The sequence below is a fragment of the Mirounga leonina genome, unplaced genomic scaffold, assembly GCF_011800145.1.
Source record: "Mirounga leonina isolate KUSES-001 unplaced genomic scaffold, KU_Mleo_1.0 Mir_151, whole genome shotgun sequence".
NCBI lineage: Eukaryota > Metazoa > Chordata > Mammalia > Carnivora > Phocidae > Mirounga > Mirounga leonina.
The window spans coordinates 45,649,818-45,673,606 of record NW_023270377.1 but is presented as its reverse complement, the minus strand read 5'-3'; the positions used below and the strand labels follow the sequence as shown (position 1 = coordinate 45,673,606).

The 23,789-nt window shown below is 34.0% G+C and overlaps 1 protein-coding gene across 1 annotated transcript in view; it reads right to left on the bottom strand.

Annotated features, from left to right (window-relative positions):
- Positions 1-312: 312 nt before the first annotated feature.
- The window catches only part of CALCRL (calcitonin receptor like receptor), a 97,300-nt gene continuing 73,823 nt past the window's right edge, over positions 313-23,789 (bottom strand). The window contains exons 9-15 of the mRNA XM_035007571.1: positions 17,007-17,133; positions 13,872-14,025; positions 12,367-12,427; positions 12,217-12,283; positions 7,587-7,805; positions 7,393-7,434; positions 313-1,740 (exon numbers count right to left, since the gene is read on the bottom strand). Of these exons, the coding sequence (XP_034863462.1) occupies positions 1,525-1,740; positions 7,393-7,434; positions 7,587-7,805; positions 12,217-12,283; positions 12,367-12,427; positions 13,872-14,025; positions 17,007-17,133 (886 nt within the window). The 3' untranslated portion in view covers positions 313-1,524. The remainder of the gene's footprint in view (positions 1,741-7,392; positions 7,435-7,586; positions 7,806-12,216; positions 12,284-12,366; positions 12,428-13,871; positions 14,026-17,006; positions 17,134-23,789) is intronic.

The following is a 23,789-nucleotide window of genomic DNA, read 5'->3' as shown; positions in this document are numbered from 1 at the left end:
ATATATATATATATATATATATATATATATATATATATATATATATAATTCCTCTAGTTTTTTTTTTTAATAGTCTGGAACATTTCCAAAGCCATATATATTTATACAGTAAGAGTCAGAAAAGTAATATTTTTACTGGTGTAAAAACCATAAGAATGACAGGCTGACATTTATTACTGTAGGAATCCTTTAAAATTTCTGGATTAGAATGAAAGTTCATTGTCAAAATAAAAGGAGAAATATGTCAAACATACGTATTACTAAGTTATGAAAGAATCACCTAAGCTAATGTAATAAAACAGTGGCCTTGAGTTTTTTTTTAATAAATATTTTATATCATTTCATAGATATTTCTGTTCTCTTGGTTCTCAAACAAACTTCTGATGCTGGCATCTGGTTGTCTTTAAAATATTTACCAAATATAGAATTCCAGACTCTATTTTATTATAAAATCAGCCCAGACACAGTATCAGATATTAACAAGCATACATTGTTACATTATGTATTTGTTTTTTAAAAAAACTTATCTAGATTATATGCATTTGATTTGGGACTATAAAATAGATAACAGAGTATTTACAAGCTTATTTTCACAACAATTTTTTTTACAAACTTCCAAGAAAATAAGAAATCCTTCACTGATTTCCTTCATGTAAAATAATTGCGAATTTGTCTACACAGTAGAAATGGAAGGGCCAAAGTTTCTATTTACAGATACAGGGAAACTGATTCCCTCCCACTTGTGTAGTAAGATAGGAAAGTAGCTGACAAGGTGTAATATCAACCAAGATGTCTCCCTAATGATAGCAAAGTAGGATTGCATGTCCTACATACTGTTCGTCAAATTTCAAAAACAGATATAATATTGGATATGACTATGATGTATCAGCCAAAGAGTAGACAATAGCAGTTCTGCTCAGTCACTTTTCTTGGAAAATAATTACTTCTTTATCCAGTCCATTTGAAAGGGTAAATACAAAAAGGGCTAGAAGATTTACCGGGTTAAAAAAAAAAAAATCAACTGCACCAATGAATATGGGATAAAAATTTTAAAAACAAACAAATGGAAAGCTAATTTTCCCTCTGAGTCTGGAGGTCTTACCTAGCTCTCTTTAGTCAGTAAGAGTAGAATTGTGCCCAGTGTGTATATGAACTTTTACAGTCTTACTCATTTGTGAATTCATGCAGAGTGGTGTCCTAGAGCTGGTACGTACCAGCCTGTAAGAGTTGATTGTACTGACATTTTCCCAATTTCACATTCAGCAATGTCAAATGGGTAGCCTGAATTCAGCCGTGGTGGGAATACACCACAGAAACTGGAAAACATTACAAATCAGTGGTTATTTTTCTCCCAAAGAGCTAGTTATTAAACATTTAACAACACACTACTGAATTGATGTGAAGGTTTTCTTTGTGGCATTCAAGAAATTCATTGAATATTGAAGTCTTCTGGTTGTAAAGCCATAGATCGAAGTCCTTTAGTTAGGAGTGGCACAAAATAGTTAAGCAGTACTCCCTCAATTATCAATCATATAACTTTTCTGGTTTTAAGACAACATTTTCAATATCATGGATGCTTTTTCCATTTAAGTGTTCACTAGGACAGTCATGACTGTAACCTGTACCATCACTGATTGTTGACACTGTGTAGGATGCGCTTCGAAGAGCATCTGTATGGGAAAAGCTGTTTCCAAATTGGATTTTATATTGATTCCAATTTCTTTTTAGAATTGCTTGAACCTGTCAATCAAAAAGAAACAGAAAGGACAAGAACAATTCATTATCTGAAATAAAGATATTGTATTTAAAAGTACAATAAAATAATTTATGTAAAACTTAAAAAAAAGCATTGATGTTAATTAGTGAATAATACTGCTTTATTTTCTTAATTAAAAGAATTAAATTGGGAACATTAAGAAATTTTTATTTAGGAAATTCATTGCATTACTCTTTACTCTTAGATCCCATTAATATTTTATGCCTTATCTTTGAAGCTTTAATAATGCATATGAATGTATTATTGTCAAATAAGTAGTTAACCCAGACCCCCATTTGCAAGCTTGCATGTGTAACATTTAGTTTTATATCAGTATCTTAATAATAGAATGAGAAGACAATTAGTGAGAGTACAAAAGGAGAGAGAAAAGAGGTAAAAGAAAAAGAAGTTAGGGATACAAGGACTATAAATATTCATCATCATCATTAACAGCAGCAACTACTTTTTATTGAGTGATTATCATGTGCCAGGTATTGTGCTACATTCTGGAAAAAAGTTAGGGTGTTTGTCCTCCTGAACCTTACTACCCAGAGGGAAGAAAGTGTTGAACAGGTAATTACAAATGGGATAAGCCTGTGAAAAAGTTTAGGAATGTCACCACTCCACTTCTTTGTGTTTGGATCCCCCTCTGACTGGGTGAATTTGATATTTAATGACTTCCTTCTTCTCTAGGGCTAGAGATCAGGACCGGTAGGCCATATATAGTGACTTTGGTTTTAACTGAACGTGAGACACTAAGGGGATTTTCTTCATATTGATTCAGTAAGTGGAAATGAGAATATTCAAATACATCTCCCACTTGGTAACCTGGATATTTCCAGGTGTCTGATGATTGGGCAGACCAGTGTGGGGCCATCTCCTACTTTACGAGTGTATTAGCCACATGCCTGTGACATAAGTTAGGTCTGTCCAAAACATGTCTAGCTTTGAATTGTCTTCCCCAAGCTCTCAACTGCTCTTTGACATTTTGATTGCTTCCTCAGGGGCAATCTGAGCATCACTAAAAGCAATTTTCCAATAATCCATGTACTAGAAATATACTCATGCAAAAATTGTCTACCTTGCTACTAATTATATAGAATTCCTCAACTCTTCATTCACTGTATTCATGTGTAAAAATTAATATTAAATATTAAATATAAATATTAAAATAGGGCTGGTTTATTTAAGTCTACGTTCTTTTGTCTAATAGATCTAGAAAACTTCTCCAAATTATGAACAATCTATTACTAATAGGTATTCCCAGGAGCTCTTTTAATGAGAGGACTCTGTGGGATACTTCAAAGTCCTTTTAGAGTCTCCTGTACTCTGTCACTTAAAATGAACACCAAGTTTTACTGTCTCACCTTATATTTTAACATGTAGAAAAATGGAAGACACAAATACAAAGTCAATGGGTTTCTTTAGTTAGAATTCAAAATGAGTTATTAGAATTTCAAGTATTATATAATTAGAAATGCAATAAATGAGGGCGCCTGGGTGGCTCAGTTGGTTGGGTGACTGCCTTTGGCTCAGGTCATGATCCTGGAGTCCCTGGATCAAGTCCCGCATCGGGCTCCCTGCTCAGCGGGGAGTCTGCTTCTCCCTCTGACCCTCTTCCCTCTCATGCTCTCTCTCATTCTCTCTCTCAAATAAATAAATAAAATCTTTAAAAAAAAAAAAAGAAATGCAATAAATGTGTTTTAAATGTATTTTTGTGAAATTCAGAACTTCAGGACTTTCAAGTTTATATATACACACACATATATATAAACTGTATCTGAAGGGAATAATTTATGTTCTTGTAAATTTTCTTTGAAATAAAAGCATTTATAGGACAACAAATACATTTATCTTGCAAAAAAGTATATACTACTGCTTCCCTCATGATTTAGTGATGTCTTTCTTAATTCTCCAAATAGCATGTTTAAAGTAATTTAAAATAATGTCTGCATATGTAATATCTTCATGAGCATAAGCAAATAACAAATGGAATGGCTTTAGAGTGTGCTTTTTAAATAAATATTCAAAGATTTACAACAAAAATGACTTTGGCCAATTATCTAGATATTTCTGATGGGAATTGTTTTTGATCCTGATTTTCTGCTAAATTCATTTCTCTTCACTTTGTTACTAAATGATGGACTGACTGAATACATTTACTATATAGTTTCTGTTTGAAAGAAAATAGAATGTAACTTTATACAAAAGATTCTACATAAATGTTGGGAAGCAGCTGACAAGAAGGAGTATCTTAGCTGTGAATGTAATAATTATGTTCTTGAAAATGAAAGCTTAAATTCAATTCCAACCATCAAAATGACTTTTGAAATATCTGACTGCTCTTGAAATATCTGCTTTGATTACAATCATCACCCTATTTCTTCCTTACAACCAAATCATCAGAAAAACCATGGAAGTTCAATTTCCTGAACTATGGGGACTTACTGAAGTTAAAAATGAACCTAATTAAAGACCCATTGGCCTTGTAGGCATCTGTTTGTTTATATTATTCTCTATAAGGATTTGTTTTTCATCTGCTTCCTCTAATACAATGTCATACTGTTCAACAGAACATTAAAGTGGCCACTCTTAATACACCTTTAATGAGAAAACTGTAATGGGGAAAGATAACAAGGAAAATTGCAATTGGAAGGGAAGATAGCCTGATGTTATTAAAGATATGAAAATGTAAATGTTATACAAAGAGTAAGGCCAACTGTTTTTACAATGTAACGTTACAACTTTATATGCCCATTAGCACTTGATAAGGAATCAATTCTATATTCCTTAACCTAAATTAGTTAAAAAATAGTTAATAGAGCTTCATATAAAAATGCTACCTAGTTCTCATTATAAAATATAGGTTTGGTTATTCTCAATAAATCTCTTTGTTCACTTTATAAAAGTATCTCTCTCAGGTGTTGTTAGATTTACCCCTGAGGCTAGGGAGGGCACTTCTAATAACTAGATCTCTAGTTTATGCTAACAGTCCATATTTGGCTGAGTGGGCTAGAGATGAGATGAATGTGTCCTGAGCACTTGTCATGCCACAATTATTTAACTAGTGAGAAATGCAAATAGAAATATTTTGGCTTAAAAAATAAACAAAGTGTGAGAGTAAAAAAAAAAAAACAAAACAAAAACAGTAGAGACTACGCTAAAGGGAAGCTACTTGACCTCCTGTGGAAAGCAAGAAGGGAACGTAAGCCCGAGAAAATGATTTTAAGAACTACATGACATAGTTGGAACCACACAAAATGAATCTGGCAGTTGTGCCTTCATGTTATGAGAGTGGGAAAAACTAAGAGGCAAAAAGACAAAAAAGGAGGGATTATAGTATTTCTTAAGATGAGAAATGAGTCATCCACAAATAGGGATTGTATCTTGAGAGATGAAGAAAAGGGGACACATATTGGAGATGTTGTAAAGAACCAAAGGATTTGGCAACAACTAGGCTCAAAAGATTTTGTATTATTGTAATTTTTTACTGCCCAAATTTTCTCAATTTTAGGACATGGCAGAAGATCAAGGTCTGGGTCTCTTTTGGTTACACAGAGAGTGCAATCAGAGTATTAGGCATTAGTTTAGATATTCCCTGGGCAACCTTTCCAAATAAAAAGTCCAATTTGAGATTGACTCCAATATGACTAATGCTCCCATTTGTGCATGTATTTTTGAAAATGAACGAGTTGAGAGATCTAGTAAGGAATCTGTAATGTACTGGTAATCTAATAAGGGTGGGGCATGGTGCTAAAAGCTTTAGATTCCTAGCTTACACTAATCTTTGTGAGACTTGTGTAAGGAACTTGCTTTTATTTCCTTTTAATAAAAGTAGACACTGAGACTCTAGGAGGCTCAGGATATTGCCCGAAGTATTACAGCCAGGAACAAAGTGGCATCTTTGGGGTAAAAACACATTGCTGTATCTGTGCTTTTATTCTACATTGCTTCCTATCACAAAATATTTTACTAGTGATTATGATTAATACATTTAGAAATTACCCTTTATTAAAATGAAATCTGTTTCTGCAAGTGGAGAGGTATATTGTTCATATTGTATGCCTGTTCTTTGGCATGTTGTCCATTTCTCTCTCATCTATTTTAATTATAAAATCCTATATAGGCAGCAAATAGGATTGTCTAATTCAGCTCATGCAATCATAAATTTATAGAAGTACATAATAAATGCTATTTGAATTTTATTATCAAAACAAATGATTTATCTATTCTTCCTCATTGCATTTTACATCTGTACTTCTCAATGATTTCAGAAAAAGTCACTGTCGTCCACTGTATAACAGAAAAATCATGGAAGCACCACTTAAAGATACGAAATATAGCCTACTATATTTGACAGTTCTACACTCCATTATAAATAATAAATAAATGAAATAAAAATTTTAAAAAATCAATTTAATAAAATCAAACATGAAATTTCATCATGTGCTAAGAGAAAGAAGTAAACAATTATTAAGCAAAGGAGAGCAATATTTTATAGTTTTTCATGACATGTACATGATTTCCAATGTTGATTTATTTTTTAGGAATAGTTCCCATAATGTTACACCTACTGGTCCGTATGTTTCCCATCTGAAGCTTTGCGATAAGCTTCACAGTTACCAAGTATTTGAGTCTCACTCAGTTGCTGTCTGGATTTCTAAACTTTGCTGAATTTTACAAAATCCTCCAAAAGGTTAAAATTTGTCAAATAGATTAAAAACAGATAAAGAGCTAAAATCAGTATAGCTCAAACCACTGAGCTATAACACTATTCGTATGCATAAGAACCTTGGTACCAGTTTCTAAAACACCTGAAGCTTTCTTATTCGGAAAGCCTTGGATAAAAATCTTGAAATATCCAAGAGCACATTGCCATGTTACAAATTACAGCATTCTGTTCTCCTCAGTTTTCTAACTTATTGCATGCCCTCCCTGTATAACTGAGAGTTTAATTCTTTAAAATCTTTTTGTAACAACCATAAAACTGTTTTCCAAACCACATTGTGAGCCAGGCAAAACAAAAAACAGAGAAAGGGGGAAAATGAAAATGAGTCAATTCTATTTCCTATTAGAGTGTATGTTTTATGAGGTTAAGGATTGCCTAGCATTGTACCTACGACAAAGGCCAGACTTACTAGGATTAGTGCAAAAGGTAGGTCAAAGGCTACATGACTGGGGCGCCTGGGTGGCTCAGTCTGTTAAGTTGGCTGCCTTCAGCTCAGGTCATGATCCCAGGGTCCTAGGATTGAGCCCCGCATCGGGCTCCCTGCTCGGCAGGGAGCCTGCTTCTCCCTCTCCCTCTGCCTGCCTCTCTGCCTACTTGTTCTCTCTCTCTCTCTCTCTCCGTCAAATAAATAAATAAAATCTTAAAAAAAAAAAAAAAAAGGCTACATGACTAAAAGTCACTGATGGACTATTTTAAAGTGAGGCTGGATTTGCCCTACTCTTGAACTCCAGTATGACCCAAGCTTTTGGGAAGAAGAGTTGCATCCATGAAAAGAGATTCGTTTTTTTCCTGATCAAAATGGAATTTGAAGTAGTTGTTCCTAGGGAATGTATAATTGTCTTTATTTTTAAGAAAAAGATGTATTGCAAATATAAAACGATAAAAGGAATAAAAATAATCACCATACCTCTCCATTAAAGAAACAGAAAATTGTAGAAACCAGAAGACCCTGTAAAAGAAAAACAGAATTTTCTGATTCCAAATGGAAAAGATACATTATTTGTAACCAACTTGCTACATACATAGTCAAACTAAACCAAAGCTATATGCAATTTAATACCAAACTTCACAAGGTGCCTTCCTGATTCAAGAACACCATACCTGATAGTGCATAAGGATGTGCATAATGTAGTCATATATCTCCTCTGCAATCCTTCCTTCAGGTCGCCACGGAATCAGCACAAATTCAATGCCAAGTAACGGCACCAGGATAAGTGTAGCTCTCACAGCTTTCATGTAGAGATTGGATTCTGCTTGGTGAGTAACTTTTAACTTGGTAATGAGAACACGTACAATATTTAATAGAAAAAAAAGATTCACCTAAAAAAATAAAATGGCATATTGAAAACTGTTTAATATTTAATATTAAGAAGCATTACTGAAGGATCTTTGATTTTATAAGTCATAGATTATTTTCAATGTACAAGAATATGTTCTACTGCAGAGAATATATGCCTAATATATTAATTTGTATTTCTAGAGTTGTGATTTATTAATTTAACAAGCGCATCGATGTTAGTGGACTTAGTTTTAGAAAAATAGAATTATGGTGGAATTATTGTGGAACACATTCAGTTAAGGAATATCTGAGTGTTTTTCTCAGCTCATTTTCTTATGCAGTTTTTTTTAAATTTTGCGATGGTCCAAAAACAAAGTTTTTTGAACATTTTCAGCTCAAACAAAGGAAAGAATTGTTTATAACAAATGCTAATTTTTTTAGGTGTCTCCTCTTTATCACTGTCCATACTAGTACTTTCCAAATACATATTATACCATAATAACCATTTTCATCTTTTTGGTTTCTCCTTCCTGTGTTTCCTTTTCTAACAGTAATCCTCACAACTCCTGAGATAGTACTGTAAGCTTCTTTATCATTCTAAGGAGGCTGATCACACACTAAAACCAGCTGATGTTCAACCTAGATCACCCTAGAGTTAAAACAATTTTGGCATCCCACAGGGCCGTCTGTTAATTACTTTCTGTAATTACATATTTACTGTGTGTTAAAAACTTCTCCCAAGAGAAATCATTCTCTTTGAAAGGGAGCTATAAAACTTCAAAAATTTAGTGTGGATAACTAAGTCACTCAGGAAACAGAGTTCTGCTTTAATATATCTCTCTCGCTCTCTCTCTCACTTTGAATACCACTTCCTTATCTTCATCCAAGTCAATATCTTTTATGCTTGTCTATTTTTTCTGTGCCCATATTTTGTGCCTTCCATAAGATTATGGATATTAACTCCAGAAGATCCCCTTAGGGCTCTTATGTCATTACGCTATATTCTCTTTACTTTTTCTTTACCCTGACTTCTAGCATCTATGCTTCAATAATCTAAAGCTTTTAAACTACATCCTGATAAGTAATTTATATCTGCTTACCTTAATAAATTGGAATAATAATGATAGCCCCTCATTTAATATAGAAAACAATGAACAAATAACATAGATATGCTGACTTAAGACATGTGTTATGAAAATAACTGGGCATAAAAATATTCCACTACTATTCTTAGAGAATCTAATGGGACATATGCTCCAAAGTTCACCACAATACCGATGGAAACACATCTATGAAAAGTAACATGGTTATAGACACAGGAATGTCTCTGCTAAAGACAAAAGCAGAATAAGCCATTTCAACAGGTGTAAGAATGAAACATGACAAATCAACACATCAGCTGTTTTTCCACCCATCCTATTATGTTCCCTTCCTAAGCACTCATGGCTATTGTAAAGTTTTGACTAAATGGAAATTACTATCAGCCCATGAAAGAAAATATAATAATGCCCTTTTATCTGCTTATAAATTTAGAATATAAAATATTTTATAATCCTTACATGCAAAAATCATAAATTATAAAATCAGTAGAAATGTTGCAATTTAGATGCTCATTATATGAAAATCTCTAAATGCAAAGTGCTTTTCCAAAATGGCAAATCTGATTTAAAATGTGAAACTAGAAACTAGAAAGTCATCCTACTTTATTTTCTGCAAATACTTCCATTTATTTTGAATAGGATTGAATAAGAATTTTAAATTTCAGATGACCTATACCTGAATCTCATCTATCTTTGAGCAAAACTAGTTAAGGGGAAGAAAAGAAATCTGTTTTTATTCCAGTACTCATAAAGATCATGTAACTGGTAGGCACAACAGGACATTTTCATATCATGATCCCACACTCGGGTCATGAAAGGGAGCAGTGGGCCTCAGCACAGTGAGGGCAGGAGGATTCCTAGAAGCCATTCCCAGACTAGAACAGCCAGCAATCACTTAACTATACACTGAACTGACTTAAAAATCTCTCGCTAAACACAAATTAAATGTATCCTCTCTCAACTTCCCTTTGGCAAGATCTCAAAAGTGCTGTAGCCACTCAAATACCATCCTGCTCAAGAGGAAATGTGACAGGGGAAGTCTGAGTGGAAATAAACTGATTGAGGTTGAAATATTTTATTTATAAAAGTTGTACTTAAGCATGTGACCATATAAACAATTGCTAAGGCCCCTCCCAAGACCTTGGAATCGGCCAGAACCAGTGAGGAGCCCTAGAACTCAAACAAAGACAGAACAATTTATCGTGTTAGAAAAATAGGCTCCTGCTCTTTTTTAAGCCAAGAAAATGGAAAATGTTTTAGGCAAATAATGTGGATTTTCACTTTCTTTCTTTTAGAGTAGCTTTATGGGTTATATTTCTATGTGATATTCTACCCTTAACTGCACCATCTACTCTTCCCTCCCAAAATTGATGTGGAGGGGCTTTTCCAAGGATTGTGTTAGTTGCAATTACATTTTTTATTTGCTAGGTGCTTTTACTTAATTTCCTGAACCTCTCTGATTTAAGCATTTGAATTACCCCTCTGAAGAATCAGTCAGATCACTCGTAATAAAATTTTGCCTTATATTTGTTCTGTAAGCTCCTGGGTGGCCCAAAAAACATATCTTATTTCTTTGAACACTCCTCAGAGCAAAATCATGGTATCATGTAGAAATTACAAGAAAGTTTTTAGAGCGTTTTTTGGGAGCGTTTTTTGGGTTATTGTATTCTAGGCACTGTGCTGACAAGATGCATCTCATTTAATCCTTACAATACCTTATGAGGTATCTATTATTATTCCCTAATCACAGAAGAGACAACAAAAGTACTGAGAGGTTAAATACAACAAAACAAAACACCCCCCCAAAAAACAGAACTTGCCCTGATACACACAGCCAGATGTGGTAGAACTAGATTTCAATGTTGGCTCTAAGATTACAAAGCTAGGACATCTCAAGGTGTAACTTAAGTCCGGTGTATCATGCATGACCCTAGTGTGTGCAGGGCAGAAAGGAAGGAAATGCTTCTGCCTATGAAATTCTCACTAGAGTCTACATTAAGCTATATTAAACTTTCCATAATCGCTGTAATAACTTCCATGGGTTAATTTTTGAGCTTATGTGGTCAGGCACAAATCAGAAGTTTGACACTTGCTACATGCTTTATACATGCCAGGTTAAGTCCTTTATAGGTGTTAACTCATTGGACTCCTTGTTTAAAAGATTAAAAATCACTATTATTATATTCTTTATCTTACCAATGAGGCACTTGAAATGTAGAGTGATTAGTTTAATTGCCTAAGGTCATACAGCAAGTAAAAGGTGGAAGAAGTGTTCAAGCCCAGGCCTTCAGCCTCCAGAAGTTTCTCTTAATTGTGGCATGCTTTTGAGAATGGCTCGAACAATATTCTAACATAATCGTATGCTAAACTGCAATTAGCAAATATAGTAAAATAATAGAAGAATCCTTGTCTAAAAAAAGAATTTGAAAACAAGGATTAGGAAGCTCTGAATTTTGACCGAGAAACATAGCCCCCTTTATCTTTTTCTGTATAATTGGATATCACCTGTAATTATAATCTCAGACATTAATCACATTCTGGTGTCTAATGCTCTATGAAAACAACCCTGTTAATGTGGATGAATTTATTTCCCCATTGAAACAATGTAATAAAAGCACTGAATGTGACTTCTGTTTCCCTGTAACCACACTTAAAAATGTCCAATTGCTGTATTTGTGTTAAGTGATGATCCTTATGACAGTAAAACAACAGTTTAACCAATACTCTCTTTTTCCAAATTAAAGTCTTTTCTTTATTGGAATATTACTCTTATTACCAACATAGGTGTGTAGTTTTCCCCATTTGCCATTCCCTCTCACTAGATCTATCCTCTGCCCTTCTCTGTTCTGCTCTGCGTCCCAGGAAACTCTGAGGCACCTTGAAGGACTGCACCCTTGCCCAGGCTTCTTGCTCTCTGCCATTTGCTGCATTTGGCCAGAGGGAAGAACCAAGTAATCAGGGCATAGGAAGAGAGAAGTTTGAGTATTTCTTCCTCATTCTTCTTCCCTGCCAGGCTGTGGTTTGGGCAGTGGTTGTGTTCCTCTACTCAGGGCCATGCCTCCCAGCACCGGCCCAAATCCTGAAACACTGTTCTGTCCCCTCTTTAGGTCTAAAGCCATTAACAGTTTCCCGCTGCAGGTCCCTGGTGCCTGGCCATTCCTTATGAATTAGCTCCTTTCCTCTTCCTGCAAATACCTCAAATTAACACCTTTATTAAACTCTCTTCAGTTAAACACTGTGAACATGTCATTTATGTACACCAGGATCCTGAAAGATACCATAGGCTGGATGACTCAGGAAATAAAGTTGAAATATGAACAATGACGAAACAAGGAAAATTTTCATTACGTACCAGTAAAGCAGCACAAATTGGACCATGGATAATGTAGAGGAGATGGGTATCAGAACTGATCCAGCAGCTTGGGGAAAAAAACAGCAAAATTATGTTGGATATTTTCATTTATGTAGTTCCAATAGAAATCAGAAAGAGAGATTATCTTACTTGTCATTGTAATATAAGCTTCTCGCCACAGCATGTATACAAGCAGGGATCAGTGGAAATCCTGCAAATATCAAACAAAAAATGTGGTCATAAAATATGAAACTCAGAGGTACCCTGGGAGCAAAAACAACTGGTCACTATATGTTTAATGAGTAAATATTTTCTGTATAGTCAAGCAATAAATATGGTAAATATTAGGTATTTATATGTCCAGGTTTGTGTGTCTGTGTGAAGTCATTTTGAATCAGTGGACTTCAGAGCCTAAGTCCATAAATGTGCTGCCTAGGCCCCAAGGCTTAGAAGAATTCATATATATATTTTCTATGATATGGAATTAGCCAATATTTATTTAGTAGGATGTGGGAAGAAGTTGAGACTGACCAAGTGAAGAAAAAGAGAGGAAGAGAGAGATGGTTTATATATTAGATATTTTGCATGTTTTTAGCATTCTAAATGAGATCTTTCCAACATGAAATGAAGACATGCTTTATAAAGGTAACCTATACTAAATATACTGAATATACTAAAGAGTGTGTGTGTGTATGTGTGTGTGTGTGCGTACATACCTTTATATATCTGTATCTATTGTCTGACTAGATAGATAGGTAGATTGATATATGATAGATAAGTATAATTTCAGTTATGTTTCTAGAAACTAGTCCAATTGAATTCATTTTCAGAATTTTATATTTTGAATTATTCTAGTTGTTTTTAAAAATACACTAGAGGCACAAATCAAGAAACTGACTCTTAGTTACAGAGAACAAACTGATGATGACTAGAGGGGGAGGTGGATGGGGGATGGGTGAAATAGGTGACGGGGACTAAGGAGTGCAGTTGCTGTGATGAGCACAGGGTGGTGTACGGAAGTGCTGAATTACTATATTGTACACCTGAAACTAATATAATACTGTATGTTAACTAACTGGAATTAAAATTAAAACTGAAAAAAACAGAAAAAAAGAAAAGGAAATATGCTAGAAGTGTATCATTATTTGCACTGTGAATAATACCATGTCAGGAGATTGTGTGGAAAAAAATAGATCTTTTGTGTGCCTTTATTCAATTACTGGCCCCTCTATTCTTAAGATAAAATGATATTTTTTAAAAAACAAACTTTTTTTGAGTGGAATTTCAAAGCTGGCTAAGCCCAATGCCCTCATTTTGCACAAAGGAAAAGGAGATTCGAGCAATATGAAGACTAGTTCCCTAATTCATGATTCTAATTCTGTCATGTTAGCCACTGCATACTTAGCCAAGATACACACTGAAATATTAAATAGAAAAAAACCCAACCACATTGTATTATTGACCTGTGACTACTGAAAACCATGAGTCAGTGGTTCTTGTTTAAATATTTCAATTTACAGCAATAAGCAAAGGTTGATCACCTGCTGTTGTTTGAGAATGATTAATAATAAGTATATTTTTATTACAAAGGAGCTCTGCATCCTCTAAGAGCTTTCTTAAAAGGTGAGTCAGCAAACACGTGTAATGGCACTTACCCCAGCCAAGAAAATAATACCATATCAAATGTTGCTTTTCCGCAAACACAGCCACCACAATGAGCGTGTGTAGGTAAATGCCTTCACAAAGCATCCAAAAGTAGTTACAGCCCATCAGGTAAAGATGAATGAACTGAGACACTTTACAACTAACCTGTGAGGAAAAAAAAGAAAGTCATCAATATTTAGTTGTTTATGAATTCAATAGTCTAGTTTAGGTTAGTTATATAGAGACCTGGAATTTTCTCTCCTCTACACAAAATCTTATATACTGATGATTCAGATTTGTAAAATGCCAGTCTTCATCCTGATCTAATGGTACCTATAAAGTTTTTAAGCACTGACTCTAAAGATTTATAATGGTATACCTTCCAGGAAATGTGTAAGTTCCATATTTATTACAGTTAGTGGATGTGTTTTTTCCAGATACATTTTTTCATGAAAAGTGGCCAAAATTGAAAGTCTTACATATTACTGCTACCAATACAATTACTTAGTAAATAATAATCTAATGGGCCCATATTTTATATGGGGTTGAGGATTTCATGTAAGTAAAAAGAAGAAAAAGTTATGGTTTCCTTCCTCTTTTTCTGAGATCCCCACTTTCTCTTCTCTATTCTTAAAGAGATCAGAAGAGGAAGGTTCAAATACAGGGTACAGTAAACATGAAGGAGTAAGATATATATTTTGCTCCCTTAGAAAGGAGAATAAATTTAAAACTCTCCCAGAAATATATGGGCATTTACTCTCCACAGCTCCCAATTTCTAGTCTGGTCAATAAATATTTGGTGGCAATTATCATTATTTTTGAAATAAATTTTTTTTTTCACTAAAAAGAAAATTGGAAGGGAGATACACTAGAAAATAGATATTGGGGTTCTCATAGAATAGTAATCATGACATGTGCATATTAGTTAGCTTAAAATATTTTCAATATGTTATTTTATTTAATCTTTAATTCTGTGTGACATAATTTATCACTAGTCACTTATTTTACAGATAGAAAACTGAGTACTGGAGAAGTTAAGTGATTTGCTAATATTCATACAACATCAATCTAAGCTATACACTGAACACAAGTCTTATAATTCCAATTTTGTTTTCATGATTATACACAATGCCTTCTGCCCGTAGGACATTTATAAAACCTATTCTTCCATTAAATACCTTGGCAGAATGCATAACATTAAACTTTAAAATAAAGTATCTTGATGTCAAACATCACGTTATATTAACAAAGTCTTCTCAAGGGTAAAGTGAGTTAGTTAACTATATTTATATAGAAATAACAGACTTCAGCTTCAAATTTTTATCTGGTATAGTTTTTAGACATGCATATCCAATTGGACTTCTTACTCCTGATTTCACTTAAAAAATTCATCTATAAGCCACTATGATAAAAAGAACTTAAAACATGCTTCAGGAAAGCATTTTTATGAAGGGCATTGCTGATATAAACAAACAACAAATTTTCCAAGAATATATTAAAAATATATTACAGCCTGCAATTTGTACATTAAACACAATATCCTTATATCTAAATGTAAGCTTTAGAATCTCTTGCTCTGTAGCTTCATGATGAAACTTCTCATCTCTTTGCTCTAGAGAAAGTCACTCTAAAGTGGTAGGCCATTGGCCAGTTTTTTTTATGTTGCTAAATCTATCCCAGTGTGTTTCCTCACCTAGTGACATTAGAGTGGAACATACACAAGATTAAGCAATCCGGATACACATGTGCAAACAATGCAGGGAATTTTAGGATTTTGGAAATTACCCTAAAACACACGTAAAACACATAGGAGAGTATTGTTTATTGGCCCACTGAGTGAAAATTCCTTCCCTTCCGTGATTTCTACTGAAATCTAGTTACTAATCTATCTAGTTACTACTAGATAACTTAATCTTTAAAAAACCACTTTATGTACACCATATATATATATATATATACCCCTCCACAAATCCATATCCAAAACTGTAGTATGGATACTATAAACATTATGAAAGCAGATAATTTTAAATACTTGAAAATATGCTTTTATTTATGCAGATACTTTAAGTATAGCTCACATTTGCATAAAATATATACACTTATATTAGTAAATTTTAGTTTGTGTTTTAAAATATGGCTTTTATATTATGACAGTCTCTGCGCTTATTTTTATGTAGCTTTTGCTACTCATCCTAAAAATTGTGCTTCCAGAAACAGTCCCCAAAATACAGAGAACAAACTATGTATGGTTACCAGGGATGGAGGGTAGAGGAGCGAGAGATGGGCAAATTGGGTAAAGGGGAGTGGGAGATACAGACTTCCAGTTATGGAATGAATAAGTCATGGGAATGAAAGGTACAGCATAAGAAAATATAGTCAATGGTATTATAATAGAGATGTATGGTGATGGATAGTAGCTACACTCGTGGTAAGCATAGCATATAGAGTTGTCGAATCACTATGTTGTACACCTGAAACTAATGTAACATTTTGTGTCACCTACACTTCAGTAAAAAAAAACTTAAAAGAAAAACAAATTGTGCTTCCAAAGGGATTATAAGGAAACAACTTATAAATATTTGCTGAGATACTGAGGACCTGGTAGACTCCTTTAAAAAAAAAAGTCTCATGTTAAGAAACTTTAACATTACATAGGGGATGTACAATTCATTTTCCCCAGTTTAATTAACTATTTAAAGTCACCTGATCCCAAATATATAATTTAATTAAAATTTTTCTGTTTTCATGCCTTGTGTTTCTAACTACATCTGTAGTTAGTTGCTTTGATTGATTTTTTAAATTCGATTGAGTAAATGTTACATGGTCATAAACCCTTAAGTCACACCAGCAGGAAGACTCTAGCCATAAAATGAGGTGAAGATATGTATAACATATATAAATAATTGAAGCAAAGACATGTATTCCTCCTTTATAACTTGGGAAAGATTGAGATGTATTTACCTTTATAGACTGGAATATAGATACATATAGTCTCTAGATGCCAGACCTTAAAATATATATATGAGTATTTATACACATTTACATATATCAGGACCCCCCCACCCCCTACCTCCCACCACCACCTTTCACTCACATTTCTTTCCCTCTAACCTCTTGAACCTAGGGCACAACCTCATTTTACTTACAGGATTTGTGGCCACTAAAGCCTGGTTGTTGGCCACTGCAGTGAGATGAATGATTGTTACAATAGAGTTACAAACAAAAGAGAAAAAGAGATTTTTGTGCAAGGTAATCCTTTGGCAACTTAGGCTCCTAAAAGGCAAGAGAAACCAAATATTTTATTTTTATTAATAATCATTCAGATAAGATACATTCACAATTCATAATAACTGCCTCAAATCTGGAAGAATTATTTTTTTCTCCCCAAGATTGACTCATGATAAAATCTTAATTAGGGAAAACCTGTAATTCCTTAAAAGAGAGCAAATGAGTTGCTTCAGGACAGGTAGACATTCGTAGGAATAGAAATTTGCCCATACAAGGCTTCTAGATAAATTTCTTCTGTGAATGTCTCAGCATGAGTAATGTTTTCATTTATTTTGAAAATGTAGAAACTGAGATTCAGTGAAGTTAATTGATCAAAAAATCCTACAGCTAATTAATTTTGAAAACTTCAGATTTGTCTGTCAGAATCTTACACAGATAATGTTCTTTTCATTATACCACAAAGGTTGTTCTGTTTATATAGCCTGTTTATGATTGTTTATGGTTGTTCTATTTATAGAGCCTCTGTGTGGTGGTAGTGATTATGCAGACCAACCATGAGAAAGATAACACTGTATTCAGAACAGATAAACTTATAAAAATATAGACTTAGAAACCAATGATGTTTGTTTGTTCAGCTTTACTGAATTTTCTTTCTAACTGGCCCAGCCATATGTAAGGTATAAAAATATTACCACTTGTGACTGGAGGTCCTCCTATATAAAACAAAATTAAAGAACTGGCTCATATAGAAATAATTATATATATTTTATATAAATATATATATTATATATAGTATATATAATATATATTCATATAGAAATAAATTTTAGGAAAAGTAACGCCATTCCTCGGATTGAATCCACATCTACTCTACCAGATTGTCTGCATATGACTCTATGCTCAAAGACCAACTCAAGTTCTACCTCTTTCATGTAGCGTTTATTTGAACACTTACGGGCAAAGTTTTAAACTAATAGAAAGGAATCCATTTCAAACTGAATACTTAATATCAAAACAAAACACGTATGTAGGGAGACAGGAATGATTTCATTACAGAGACTTAAAAGTTCATTTTGTATTTTTACAAAATTATGTAATTAATATGGTTAACCTAGATAACCCACCCTATTTAACACAAACTAATGACTTCTACTTTGGGAACTTCAAGGAGATTTTAACTTAAATTTTTTTAAGATTTTATTTATTTATTTGACAGAGAGAGACATAGTGAGAGCAGGAACAAGCAGGGGGAGTGGGAGAGGGAGAAGCAGGCTTCCCGCGGAGCAGGGAGCCCGATGCGGGACTCGATCCCAGGACCCTGGGATCATGACCTGAGCCGAAGGCAGACGCTTAACGACTGAGCCACCAGGCGCCTGATTTTAACTTAATTTTATCACTGTATCACCTTATCCTAAATAAATCATGTGCCCAGGATATTATAGTTAGGCTGGGATGCCAAGGTTTTCTATATTTAAAAATGCAAAGTTTAAGCTATATTGTCTCTGAAATTTCTTCCAGCTATAGATCTGTGATTTTATATATAGCTTTAGTATTTTAAAGGGTCTAGAAGGGAATTCCGTCCAAACCAGTATTTACTGATTTTTCAATACATGCCTTCCACAGAAGTGGGTGCTATGAGGGAAACGATGAAAGACTTCATGACTGAGATGGCTCTGGGGCAATCAACTGAGCATAAGACAGTCATATACGACAAGTATGTGAAGTGCAGCCGGAGTCCTTCAAAATAGAAACAGCTCTGAGAGCTGCTCATATTTTTGTATTAGAGAGTCTTTGATTTGACTTTGCAGTGTATGAGAGGTGTGAGAGGCAGGCAGGGATCAAACAAAATTAATGAATGTGAGAAGAGGTTTAGTAAAGAATATTCTTTTCAGATCATTTGTATCATGAATGGTTTGTTTTTTTATAATTGGTCACTCTTCACATTATGAACATATAAAATTTGTCTACATGGTCTTAGTTTTAAATGCCTTCCTTGAGCTTACTCTGTGTCTGTGGAGTGCCAACTATTGTCTAGGGGAAAACTGCCTACCCAAGCAAATATGTACTTTTTTCATAACAGTATTTGAATAACTCAGCTACCACCATGGGAAAAATAAAAAATGTTTTCCTTAGCTGGGATATTTTGCCCTTTTCTGCTGAACACACTTATATTTAGGTTCATTGGTTAAGACATAATATATAAACAACAAAATTTCATAGTTTTAAAATTATGACCAAAACACTGGGAGAGTTTGCTTAAACAGCAAATAAGAAATGTTTGTAAAGAGTAAATTGGAATGAAGGAAAACAAACACTAAATAAGGCTTTTAAAAATAGCAATTCATGATAGAAGAGCCTAAAGATGAGCTAAGGAATGCAAAATGAGTAGCACTTATATTATGACTATTGGTGTTTGTAATATTCACATGTGCAAAGATTAAAAATAAGTAAAATGAAATGCTAACTGTAGTTAGTTGAAAACAATTTTAATTTTCTTTGTGTGCACTTAAACTTCCCTTTCTCCTCTATGATAGTGTATATTTCTGTTCCTCAGAATTCCCACTTTTTCTGATGACTGCTCACACCTCAATCTGGTTTGAAAGTTAAGGACCTAAAAATGACCTAAAAAGATGTAGTTATTGTGAGTCCACCAGCAAAAAAGAAATTGCTTCTTACTCTCTTACTCTGTGATAAATGGATATATTGCATTTTCCCCTTTGAGAACCAAAATAATGCCATATTATGGGCAAAATTTTGAAATAATAAAATGAAATCCTATTACAAATAAAATATTTAATATAAAAACCAAACAAATACTTAGGAGGTTACATGAAATCATTTCAAAACAGAGACATAAAGCTTATTTTGAGTGTTTTACAAAATATGGTCAACATAGATAATCCACCCTATATAATTCAAACCAAAGACTTCTGCTTTGGAAACCCTGATATCCAGTTTAGCTGTTCATATTGTTCTGTTGAACTGAACCATTGCAAAATAAATTCACTTTGTGTTATGTAAATATGTCCAACTATCTATAATATTAGCCTATGGGAGGAGTTTCTTCCATTTCTTCCTCCAGATTCTGTGCAACTTAAATGCAGACAGATGCTGTCTGACATACGTTTTCTATCAATGTCTAGTGGTAAAGATGCTTAAATTTTTCTAGTGAAGCATATTGTTTTCTCTAAACATATTCATTAACACATGTAAGTTCATCAGTATGAATAAAATCAATTGGTAAATGGAAACCAAAATACGTACTTGGTAAACACATTGGTTTGTTAACCCTAAAAATATCCAGGTATTTTTTCAAATGTTAACCTGAAACCAGTTTCACCTACTCTAAGTTTTAAAATGTGCTTATTTTACTCAAAATACTAAAACAATTGTTTTATACTCTTGGAGAATGTTTTACAAAAAACTCTCTGCTTTCTTTATAAGTTATAATATCCCTTTCTATCTGAGCATAACCACAGAATAGAAAATGTGGTTTGTGGGTTTAGATTGTTTCCATTTCATATTTTTACATATAATTATTTTAGGATACTTTTTCAGTATGCAATTTGACAAGCAGAGTAGTAGAGGCAGTTAATGTAAGCATGTCAACAAACCATTATTCTTCATGTATAAGGTACCTATGTCTTTCAGTTCTCTTTTGGAACAATTAGGAGTAGGTAGCATCCAGTCTATACACATACTTGAAAGTGGGTTTTGAAACCTGGCCTGAGAGTGAATCTGGACTATGTTACCTCCTGACACTATGACTTTGGGCAAGTTATTTAAGAACTCTAATCCTTAGTTTCTGCATCTGTAAAATAGCAATAACAATAGTACTTCGTAGGATTGCCTGTAAGGTGAAGTGAGATTAATCAGGTCTAGTGCTTAACATAATATCTCACCCATGTTAAGTTAGCTCTTATTTTTTTTAACCTAGTTATCATATGGCTGATTTTAATCAAGTTCTCTAAGGATTTTCTCCCACAAATAATAAAATAGCATCAAGGTTCACCTTAGTAATCTAAAACTGCCCATATTTTAAGTAGTACAATGAAACACTGAATTGCCATCTTTTTTTTTTTTAAAGATTTTATTTATTTGACAGAGAGAGACACAGTGAGAGAAGGAACACAAGCAGAGGGAGTGGGTAAGGGAGAAACAGGCTTCCCACCCAGCAGGGAGCGCGATGCAGGGCCCGATCCCAGGACCCTGAGATCATGACCTGAGCCGAAGGCAGACGCTTAACGACTGAGCCACCCAGGCGCCCTGAATTGCCATCTTTTTGTTACAAAGCAAAAGAATTTAGCATTAGAAAGACAATTTTCTGTGATGGAGAGCAATAGATCAAGCCACCTGAATTAGCTCCCAAGGACTTTCATCCTTCCCAGAGTTGTCTCCAAATTACCACTTTCATTATCATACAGACCCCAAATATTAAAGATTTATTTATTTATTTGAGAGAGACCAGGTAAGCACATGTTGGGGGGAGAGACAGAGAGAGACAATCTCAGGCAGACTCCCCACTGAGCACGGAGCCCAACAGAGGGCTCAGACTCACCACCCTGAGATCATGCCCCGAGTCGAAATCAAGAGTAAGATGCTTAACCGACTGCCACCCAGGTGCCCCATACCGGCCCCAAGTATTATGCTGCTCCATAGTCAAAGTTCTGCCACAGTATGAACGAAATACTTGCCTTTGTTTCCCATTTGGTTTTGACTGGAGATAGAAATTTCCAAACTACTTTCACTCAACACTAATCCTGAGCAAAACTAGTAACAAAAAGAGGAAATACAAGCAATATAAGAACTGCACAGGCAACAAAGTACTGCTTTCTTATGCTAGTGTATTTAATTTAATTTCTTAATGCTTAGCTCTTTTCCCAAGAAAACACTAACCATGTATCTGGGAGGAAAGCTCATGCCAATTGGAACACTGCCAAAAAAAGTGGGCCGAAAGCAATAAATATATTAAAAGGAAAAGCAGTATGGCTATCTTCTGTCTACTGAAGGGAGCACTGAGTTGATGGATTCACCTGGCTAGGTATGACACAAGGCGGATATAACCTCTATCAACAGCTCTCTTTGGAGGCTGATGGTGATCCATTTGGTCAGATTAGAAAGAGCACAAGAGTGTTTCAAGCAAGGTGATCAATGGATGTCCTTCTGAAGGGAAATGGTTGCTTTTACTCCATCATGCTCCCTTCTCCCTTGTCCCTGCCTTTCACGGCTCCTCATTTAAGGTAACATATGAATATGGGCTGCATAAGGAATAGATGGGCACATTTTGTGTGGCCAAATGGTTTTCTCTCATGTGTGGGCTGCCCCATGCAAGAGCTCTTCCTGGTCTACTAATGGACAGGAAACCAAGAGAAGAAATAATCAGGTTTTCTGAATGCCTGTGATTCTTACACTCCCCCAAATTTTAGAGATAAAATTCATAATAGTAGCTGCCACCATATACTGAGCTTTTAGAATATCGCAGACACAGAGATAAGTACTTCACATTCATTATGTCTTATAATAACCCCTTGAAGTGTCATTATCCTTTAATAAAATGGAATTTAAGTTGCTCGAGATTACAAACCTATTAAGTGATCTGTTGAATTTGCATGTTGAATTTTAAGAAAATGTAAGGCTTTTGTCTCTTAATATTTATTTAATCACATAACTATTTACTGATGCATAAGTAATATATTGTGCACTATTTCTAGATTTTGAGGAAACACTTCTGAATAATATAGATGTCATTCATGTAACAATAGAGGGTAAATACATAAATTACATCACATAATTCCTGATAGTGTTATATACTTTTTAGAAATGAAAATAGGATTAAGAAATAGATAAAGACTGTGGCCAGAGTGAGGGGAGACTCAAGATAGAACTGAAACAGGAGCAGATAGGGGAGAAAAGCATTTCAAGCAGATTAAGAAGTTACCCTGAGTCAGAGTTCCCCCCCCACAAAAAAAATTAAGCTTAGAGTTTTTACAGGGCATGAAGAACAATGTGAATAAATGCATAAGGCAAGACTCCACGTTGTTTTTTTTTTTCCTATTCTAAGATGAAGAAAATTAAAGAGCATAATTTACTAAAAGACTTTTTGATTCTGAAGCTCATACTCATTTGTGTTACATTTTAATGTTCTATTAGCAAATGTTAGCAGCATACTATCCAGTCATGTCTGGTTTTTGTTTTTCCTAACTACTAAAAAGATGCTACACTTTGGAGAGTTTACTTGGCTTTCTCCTATTATATAGTCATATTTGTGGATACAGTCTAACCAAATAAACTATGCCCATAAGAGTAGAAAACCAAATTGCAAAATATATTATGACTTTGAGGAGGGAAATGTTATATTATTTATGTTCTCTATTTCAAATCATGAAATTTTAATCCATTCAAATGACTATCGTTTTAACCTCAAGCAATGGATCATTTGTTTTCTTAAAATGATTTGTCATTCTATTCCCATGAAAATTTAGTTATGCTTAAATAGCACTTATGTTTCAACCTGCTCGAGCAAAATAGATTACACTTATAAAGAAGTTGCATATTTATCAAAAATATTAACAGAAATATGTGATCTTTAACATTCAGTTATAGCTTTAAATAATAAATTTTCTGTTTAAAATAAGTCCAAAATCTTTAATTCAGTTATTTACTTTATAATTCCATACCTGGGACTCTTCTCCATAAACCAG